We start from the raw sequence: 10,195 nt of genomic DNA, 5'->3' as shown, positions 1-10,195 counted from the left end.
TCATCATCATGCTGTACATTACATCCCCGGAAGTTATTTATCTTATAACTGAAAGTTTGTACTTTTTCACCAATGTATCCCCATTTCCCCATACCACCCCCTCAGCCCCTGGTAACTGTCAGTCTACTCTCTGTTTAAATGGCTTTGATGTTTTTAGAGTCCACATAGAAGTGAGATGTATTAGTATTTGTCTTTCTCTGTATGACTTCTTTTACTTAGCATAATACCCTTAAAATCCAGCCCTGTTGTTGGAAATGGCAGGATTTCCTTATTTTTCTCCCCGACCCTATTTCCTTATTTTAAAAAGAGATTTATTTATTTATTTGAGAGACAGAGAGAGGGGGAGAACGTGTGAGTGAGGGGAGGGGCAGGGGAGAAGGAGAAGCAGACTCCCTGCGGAGTGCAGAACCAGAGGTGGGCTGGATCCCAGGACCTTGAGATCATGACCTGAGCCAAAACCAATAGTCAGATGTTCATTCAACTGAGCCACCCAGGCACCGCGATTTCCTTCCTTTTTTTAATGGCTGAATAATACTCCATTGTGTGTGTGAATGTGTGTATGCATATATTTCTTCATTCATTCAACCAGCAATGAACACCTAGATTGTTTCCATGTCTTGGCCATTGTAAATAATGCTGCAGTGAACAGGGGAGTGCAGATGACAGCTCTTTGAGATAGTGATTTTGTGTCCTTCAGATACCTACACCAAAGCAGAACTGTTGGCTCATATGATAGTTTTGCTTTTAATTTTTTGAGAAACTGCCGTAGTATTTTCCATAATGGCACGTACATGGTCATAGAAGTCTGTGTTGGCAGAAGGGCTGGGGGTAGGTAGGTACACACTGCAGGGGTCAGGCCTGTGTGCGAGCACTGCACTGGGGACCAGTTGCAGGGGACTAAGTAGCAGCCCTACACTCACACAGCTGCAGCTCCAGAGGACCCACTTATCCAGAGTTCTGATGGTGTTGTGGGGGTGGGGGTGGTGGTGGATGGAGCAGGGATGACTGAGGAGCTGGCAGTCTGCAATCACAAAAACCCGTGGGCAAAAAAGTGAGGGGCCTCTGGGTGGCTCAGGCTGTTAAGCCTCTAACTTTTGATTTCAGCTCTCGTCATGATCTCAGGGTCCTGGGATTGAGCCCTGAGTCAGGCTTGCTGCTCAGCAGGGAGTCTGCTTCTCACCCTCTGCCTAGGCCCCCCCTCACTCATGCTCTCTCTCTCTCTCAAATTAATTAATTTACTAAAAAGACTCAGATGTATGTGCCACACTTTGCTTATCCATTCATCTGTTGATGGACATTAGTGTTGTTTCCAACTTTTGGCTATTGTGAATAATCTGCTATGGAATGAGCTGGTTGTTTAAACAATTTGATGAATTGGCAGCTGATTGAATTTATTATGCTCAAAGGGTGCTGAGAAATGAAATGATGGCACTTGTAAAGGAAGTTTCTAGTGGTTTGCCACAGGGCTCTTTCTGCATCCTTCCCCCGTTCATCAGACTTCTCAAGAAAATAGAGCATGATCAATTCATTTGTGTTTCATTAGATGTGAATGTGGAGGACTGGTAAGTCTGTTAGACAGCAAGACCAGAACTCAAAGACATCTGGATAAGTTTGACTGAATCAAGAAAGATGAAACTTCACAGGTATAAAATATAAGGTTATATGGGGCACCTGGATGGCTCAGTGGTCGAGTGTCTGCCTTTGGCTCAGGTCATGATCCCAGGTCCTGGGGTCAAGTCCCACATTGGGCTTCCCCACAGAGAGCCTGCTTCTCCCTCTGCGTATGTCTCTGCCTCTCTCTGTTTGTCTCTCATAAATAAATAAATAAAATCTTTAAGAAAATATATATAAGGTCATATACTTGAGTTTGGACAACCAACTACATGAATACAGGTTGAGAATGCTATCACTTTTTTTTTTAGATTGTACTTATTTATTTATTTTAGAGGGAGAGAGAGAGTGAGAGCAAGTGTGGGGAGGAGCAGAGGGAGAGGAACAAGCAGACTCTGCACTGTGCATGGAGCCAGAAGTGTGGCTCGATCCAATGACTGTGAGATCATGACCTGAAATCAAGAGTAGGACACTCAACCAACTGAGCCACCGAGACGCCCCATGGTATCACTTTATTTTTCTTTTAAGTAATCTGTACAGCCAACTTGGGGCTTAATCTCAACAACTCCAAGATCAAGCAGACGTTCCATCAACTGAATCAGCCAGGCACCCCAAAATGCTGTAACTTTAAAAGAGTGAGCTTGGGGCACCTGGATGGCTCAGTTGGTTAAGTGTCTGCCTTTGGCTCAGGACATGATCCTGGGGTCCTGGGATGGAGCCCCACATGGGGCTGTCTGCTCAGTGGGGAGTCTGCCTCTCCCTATCCCTCTGTGTCTGCTCTCTTTTTTTCTCTCTCTTGCTCTCAAATAAAAATAAATAAATAAATAAATAAATAAGTTTAATGTAAAGCCAATAATATTAATTTCCCCCCTTCCACCCAATATTCAGTTGATGCAGGACCACAGTAATGGAAATATAATGTCTAAGAAGTAGATGATAGTCATACTTTACTCTCTGCTGTACGTAAGGCATTAGTGTTCATTTGTAAGCAACACTTAAAAATTTTTTCATTTGAGTACAGTTGACACACTCTGAGTAACACTTTTAAGAATGCATATGAGTGTAATATGAGCTTGAGTGTCACACTGCCCTACTTCACATTCCAGTTTTGTTCCTTTTGACTGTTACTTAAACACTCAATGTCTCAGTTTTCTCAATTGTAAAATAGAAATAATAATAAGGTTATTGTGAAGATTAAATGAAGTATCACATAGTAAGCACTCCAGAAATATTAATTTTTAAAATGATGTAGTAAAAAACAGTATATTCAAAGACAAGCAACCACTTGTTCATTAATCCCATGAATGTTTGTTTATTAAGTGCCTCCACTATCATAGGAGGAACACAACACTTGAAGAAACTAGAGAAGTTCAGCCTTGAGAAGACATAACATCGGTGGCATGAAAGCTGTATTTTTTGTTTGTTTGTTTGTTTTTAGTTTTCATGTGTGTCCATTTATTGATTGCTGGGAATATAGCCTATTGAGAACACATGACATGCATCTGGGGAGAAAAATGTACCAAATCTGAAATGAAGCTATTCCTACTAGGAGTTAATACAGTAGCACAGATTAGATCTAGAGTCACAGTGTGGGGAGACTCAAATGGCCACATACAGTTGTCATTAAGATTCCAGCTGCAAATTCTTTTGGAACTTATTTATTCTTAATTACTTAGAGACTATCAGGAAAGCGAGAAGATCACTCTGCCTCTTTAACTTAAACTAAAGCAAGGAACAACAAAGAATTTGCTGTTATTTCAAATTGTTTAACGCAAAATTCTCATTTTTTACAGCTTCCTCCACATCAATTTGTATGGTTTAGAACTATAAGCAGCTCTACAGATTAGAAAAGATTAATAACCAATGCAAAACTGTTTTTGATTCCAGTATCAATGAATTATAGTGTTCTAATATCAGCAGATTTTTACACATTATCAATTTTTCCTCAAGATCTTTGTTCTAACTCACTCATACAACAAAATCATATAAAGAATTCCAGTTACACTTAACAGGACGGAAAGATTAAGTTACTGGAATGTCTTAAACCATAATTAAAATCTGTTTAATTATATATGAGGCAAAAATTAAATCCCATAATTGGATGAGAGCATGATATGGACTTACAACTGTAGTGTAACATGGCATGTAGATATTTCCCCCAAGCTTTGTGATGGATAGTGTTTCTTAAAATGACAACACCGATGTCATTTGATAGTCACATGATTTTGACTGCTTTTTGTAGGGAAAAAAAGAGATGGATATATACATACAGCAGTGGAATAAAAAAGGGAATATTTTGGCTTTCGTTTTTTTTGTTTTTTAAGAGGCAGTCTGTTCCTTTCATAAACTATCTTCTTTCCTTAATGCTTCTGGAGGAATCAGTTATGGCTTGCAACGCTGGACAAATCTTGGGTATAAGCATACGTCTCGGATGTGATACCTATTCAGAATCCAGGTCAAGAATCATTCCAAGCCCAAGCCATATCCTCCATGAGGACATGTGCCATATTTTCTCTGATCTGTGTACCAGTAATAGGGAGTGGGGTCAATTCCTTCCCTTTTATAACCTGCCAGTATTTCCTCACTATCCCAGATACGCATTGAGCCTCCCACAATCTCACCAACATTGGGCATCAACACGTCAACAGATTCCGTAAGGCGGGAATCCTCGGGACATCGCTGCATATAGAAGGACTTGATCTCTACAGGAAATCGACAGAGCAAGATGGGCTCATTAATGGAGTCCGTCATCAGTCTCTCAGGAGCTTCTGGGGTGTCCTCTCCAAATTCATAGAAGGTTCCATCTTCTTTCTTTATTTTGTGTTCTTTCAGCCACACAATAGCATCTGAATAGTTCATCTGCTTAAAAGGTCGTTTGGGAGGCTTGAAGTTCGGGCTAAGGTCATGCACTATGCTTCCTGCAGGTGATTTCAAGACTCTATCAACCACGTCACAAACCAAGTCCTCCAATCGGTTCAGAAGCTCCTCAAAGGTCAGGAAAGGATACTCTGCTTCCACATGAGTTTATTCAGCCAGGTGCCTTCGTGTTCTAGATTGTTCTGCCCTGTATGACTGTGCGATACAAAACACATCTCCCAGAGCTGGAATGCAGGTCTCCAGATACAGCTGTGAGGACTGAGTAAAAAATGCCTCTTCCCCACAATAGTCAAGCTTGAAGAGTGTAGCCCCTCCTTCTACTTGTGTTTGCACTGACATTGGAGGAGTAACTTCATAGTACTCCCTATCAAAGAAGTGATCTCTAAAGCACCGGGTGACCACAGCACGTGCTTTCAGGTTCTTGGACATGTTTTCTCCCCGGATCATGTGTCGGTGGTTGAGCTGGACATCCACGTCGGACTCCTCGTTAATCAAGTTATCAGCTCCTCCAGCAGGGGCGAGCCCAATCAGTTCCCAGAAGTCACAGCTCAGCTCATGGCCCCCAGGGGCCTGCTTGCCCTTTGGGGTCAGATTTAGAGTCCCATACACTGCAACACTGCTCTCAGGGGCCAAGACGACTCCATTGTAACGCTGACACAAATCATCTGACAAGACACACTGAAGATAGCCTGTACCATCCTACAACACCAGAAACATTAAATTCTTTCCTTGCCTATGCAGCCTGTGGACCCAGCCAAACACCTTTACTCTTTGGCCTCTGTATTCTTCTAGTGCATGAATCTTCACACATTTTGGCTCTGGGAGACTCGGATCATTTTTATTTTTTTTTTAAATTTTTTTTTTAAATTTTTTATTTATTTATGATAGTCACAGAGAGAGAGAGAGAGAGGCAGAGACACAGGCAGAGGGAGAAGCAGGCTCCATGCACCGGGAGCCCGACGTGGGATTCGATCCCGGGTCTCCAGGATCGCGCCCTGGGCCAAAGGCAGGCGCTAAACCGCTGCGCCACCCAGGGATCCCTCGGATCATTTTTAATGATAATCTTCTTTGCTTCTTCCAGGTTCTTTTCTCTTCGCAAATTATCTTCTGCCTCTTTCTTTTCCCGGGATTCACTCTTCATTTGTTCTCTGTGCCACATTTTTTTTCTGTTCTTCATCTGTGATTTAGACATAACATCCCACCTCTCATTTTCTTTCTGGGAATCTATGTAAATGGTGAGAAACGGTTCTTTTCCCACTGTCATCAAAGCCTTTAGGCCTGTTTTAAAAGGCTTCTCCTTGGTTCCATCACCTGTAGCATCATTTCCCTCTCGATCCGAGACATACAGCTCTGCAAGTACCATCCCCGCGGTAGGCCCGGTCGCCTCCAAGGACATCGTCCACAACACTCTGCCGCCTTGTCACCGCAACCGAAAGCTGTTTATTTTTTTTTTTAAGATTTCATTTTTAAAAGTAATCTCTACACCCAATGTGGGGCTTGAACTTACAACCCTAGATCAAGAGTCACATGTTCTACTGACTGAGCCAGCCAGGCACACTTTGAAAGATATTTTCAAATATGTGTAAGACTGCTATGTGGATGAGGATTCAGACTTGCTGAATGGCCTCATGGAGCAGAACGGGACCAAATGAGTGGAAGCTACAGATTTTGGATTAATGTGAATAGAATGGAGTTGGCCACCTTCTAAGACAGGGGGTTGTCATTCCAAGTATCCAAGCATTTGTCAAGTATTGGAAAGGAGATCCTACCACCACATGGGTGATTTGAGTAGATGACCTTTTATGCTCCTTAATCTAGACCTGAAAAGTCTATGATGATAGGAAAATGCTTTTCTCTTTCTTACCTGTGGATTGTAGAGACCTGTGTATATCCCTGCTTCCAATTTCTTCATCAAACCTCATGGGACCTAAACAGAAGTCTATATCCAGACTTCCTTGGATATAGAGGCTAAGGAAAGTCTAATGAACTTTTTTTAAAAAGATATTTTATTTATTTGAGAGAGAGAGAGTAAGTAGGGGTGGGGGGGGTGGGAGGAGGAACAGAGGAGAAGGGAGAGAAGCAGACTCCCAGCTGAGTGGGGAGCAGGATCTGCCGATACCACGATTCTGAGATCATGACCTGAACCAAAATCAAGAGCCAGACGCTTAACCAACTGAGCCACCCAGGCGCCCCAAGTGTGGTGAACTTTTAAAGAATTTTTGGAAATGTTCCTAAGTGCTTCTTAAAAGGAGTGAGTTTTTTGGGGGGAATAAAGATGTCAACTTAAAATTTCAGCCACAGATTCAGGAGTGGCATCTGAGGACCACTAAGGTTTGGTAGAGTTTTCTGAACAGTTGAGAGTGAAAACCAAAGCTTCCCATTTTTATAGACTAGTGCTTAGGAATTGGTAAGACTGGAACTGCTGTCAGGAGAAAACTTGAGTCAGGGAAGTTTGACTTAGTGTTTCAAGCATGCTCTTGGTTTATCATCTGAATGAAAATGTAAAGCAGAATGAGCCTAAACAGAAAGTTTCACAGAAAAATGTGTCATACTTTGTTTTTCATTCCTTCCTAAAAGAATAAGAATGCTCTTGGAGAACAAAGAGAATATTAAGTGAATTAATAAATTGTAAACTAGACTATGTCATTCAGAGGGGACAGTGAGACTTTATCCATCAAATTACATAAGTAACCAGGCAATTTCCATGAATCTATGACATGGATTAGTCTCACATACAGAAAGACTGAGGCTAATAAGTACATTTGAAAATTTTACAGCTGATTGTCTTGGCCCTTTGAGGTAGTGTCTTACAAAACACAGAAAACTTGGGAATGTAAGCCCACAGTATGGGCTTTCAGCCTACTTCTGGATTAGATGCTAGTGGATGGTATCAATATTTCTTGGAAGCAGAAAGTGTATACTAATTTGGCTAAACTCATTTTTATGGGTAAGTAAATTTATTTCTGATTAACAAAAAACAGGAACAGATTTTGTTTGCAGGATTTTATTCCCTCACACTAATCATTTTCTTACCACAAGATAATTCCTTTTCAACAGGGTGGCCAGGGAAAGGTTAAGTAAAGGACACATACCATAGCAGGTAGCAAAAACACTACAGTTTGTGAACTAAATTGATATCTCTCATAAATCTATCTTTGGATAGCTACAGAGAATACTATTGGCATTTAGTGAAGTAACAGAATCACAGCTTACAAAACCAAGTCAAAATACACTAGAACCATTTTCCCCTTCTGTCTTTGAGGTTTGTGCCACAAAATATATTATACCATCTGATATACTTGTATAGCGCTTCACTGTTTACAAAAGTGTGTTCACACTCTTTCTCACTTGATCCTCATAACAAGCTTATGAATAGACAATATTATCCAGATCTCACAGATGAGGAAACTAATATTTAAAGAATTTAAATGATTTGCCCAAGGTGTTACAGTGAGAAAAGGCCGTTCTAGGACTCAAACACAGGATGGCTGACTCCAAGTTACTTCCTTTATCTCCTGGAGGAGACATTGGGCCTGGTAGTGACAACTTTTTGCTCCATTAGTAACCAAACCTTTCTTTTTTTTAAGTATTTATTTATTTATTTATTTATTTATTTATTTATTTATTTATTTATGAAAGACACACAGAGAGAGGCAAAGACACAGGCAGAGGGAAAAGCAGGCTCCCTGCCAGGAGCCCAATGTGGGACTCAATCCCAGGATCATGCCCTGGGCCAAAGGCAGACGAGACGCTCAACCGCTGAGCCACCCAGGTGTCCCAGTAACCAAACCATTTTGATTAAAAGTCCCAAATACAGAAAATTTCTTATGATGAATTCCTCTCCAATTGAAAGAATTACAGCAAGTGTTACAATTTTTAAATATTTTGACATTTTTATCATAACTTCCCAGAATGTATCCATCTGTCACAGGCGAACAGATAAATTATATGATTGTCCAATATCTGAATTAGGCATTACAGCCTATTTTTTAAAAAGATTTTTATTTATTTATTCATGAGAGACACACAGAGAGAGAGAGAGAGAGAGGCAGGCTCCATGCAGGGAGCCCATTGCGGGACTCGATCCTTGGGTCTCCAGGATCAGGCTCTGGACTGAAGACAGTGCTAAACTGCTGAGCCACCCAGGCTCCCCTAAAAAGATTTTATTTATTTGCGAGGGAGCAAGAGAGAGAGTGAGCAGGAGCAGGGTGAAAGGGAGAGGGAGAAGCAGGCTCCCTGCTGAGCAGGGAGCCCAATGCTTGGCTCCATCACAGGACCCTGAGATCATGATCTGAGCCGAAGGCAGATGCTTAAGCACCTGAGACATTCTGGTGCCCAAAGCTTATTTTATTTTCTTACTTGTGGAGGAAGCAACATATCATAAATTCATGACTTGTGTCACTCCATAATAATAATCGCATGCAATAGTTCTGGTATCAATTAGATACCGAGTACATAAAGTATGCTGGGCCCTCTATATACATTTCCTCATAGAATCCTCTGTGAGGTATGTGTGTACATGTCCCTCTGAGTGACATAACTATTACTCTCATTTGACAAATCAGGTATCCAAGGTTTTGAGAGAGGAACTAGATTGAGACGACACAGCTAATAAGTGGAAAAGCTGGGATTGAAACACAAACTATCTGACTTCCAAACTCATTCTATTAACCACTGCTTCTAAAATAAAAGGAGTATAAAACCACATTAGTGGTTTCAAAAATGAAAGGAGATAAAAAAAAAGTAAATACAAAACAAACAAAAAAACCCCCCAAAAACCAAAGAATAAAAGCAAGAACACTTAGTCAAATTGCTGGCTAGTTTGAAAACTTTAGGGATCACTTTCTAATCAGTTTTACAGAACACTCTCTTTGTTTCTATCTTTCTTTCTCTCTCTCTCTCTCTCCATATAAATACTACTTTAGAATGTATCTGTGCATGTTTATAATTTCTATAGATATACATCTATATTTACTACTTTGTCGGGATGCCTGGGTGGCTCTGCGGTTGAGCATCTGCCTTCGGCCCGGGGCGTGATCCTGGAGTCTTAGGATCGAGTCCTGCATCGGGCTCCCTGCATGGAGCCTGTTTCTCCCTCTCCCTATGTCTTTGCCTCTCTCTGTGTGTCTCTCATGAATAAATAAAATCTTTTAAAAAAATAATACTTTGTAGTGCACATTCTCGTTTTTTTTTTTCTTCATGTTGGAGAAATTGTGAATACATGCTGCTAATTCCAATTCCAATCCAACTCAACAAGATACTTCATGCTTTTACCCGTTTTGTAACTTTATCTCCTTCCTTCCAGTGAGAGGCCTGGTTTCCAACAACATAACTCATTGACTCCAATACACATAAAATAGTTTCAGAGTTCCTGCACTCATACTACTACATAAAACAAACTTACTTAAAAGGGTTGAAGATTTGCATGCAGTTTTGTTTATGCCTTGTCCAAGGCTACATAGACCAAGCACCATGTTCCAAAGTTACTGGGCTTAGTTGTTTTTGATGTGGTTATGTTATTAATTTGAAATGTACACATTTGGGGACGCCTGGGTGGCTTGGGGGTTGAGCGTCTGCCTTTGGCTCAGGGGATAATTCCAGGATCCGGGATCGAGTCCCACATTGGGCTCCCTGTGAGGAGCCTGCTTCTCCCTCTGCCTATGTCTCTGCCTCTCTTTCTGTGTGTCTCTCATGAATAAATAAATCT

The 10,195-nt window shown here is 41.1% G+C and overlaps 1 protein-coding gene across 1 annotated transcript; it reads right to left on the bottom strand.

The window, feature by feature from the left end:
* Window positions 1-3,897: 3,897 nt before the first annotated feature.
* LOC112907838 (asparagine--tRNA ligase, cytoplasmic-like) lies at window positions 3,898-5,912 on the bottom strand. The gene is given in 2 exon segments (XM_025983156.2): window positions 3,898-5,329; window positions 5,544-5,912. Coding segments are annotated over 2 exon segments (1,677 nt in total). The 5' UTR covers window positions 5,885-5,912; the 3' UTR covers window positions 3,898-3,993.
* Window positions 5,913-10,195: the final 4,283 nt, after the last annotated feature.

This window comes from Vulpes vulpes, chromosome X (genome assembly GCF_048418805.1).
Source record: "Vulpes vulpes isolate BD-2025 chromosome X, VulVul3, whole genome shotgun sequence".
In the NCBI taxonomy this organism is placed as follows: domain Eukaryota; kingdom Metazoa; phylum Chordata; class Mammalia; order Carnivora; family Canidae; genus Vulpes; species Vulpes vulpes.
Note: the sequence above shows the minus strand (reverse complement) of the source record. Positions and strands in the feature narration are given on the sequence as shown.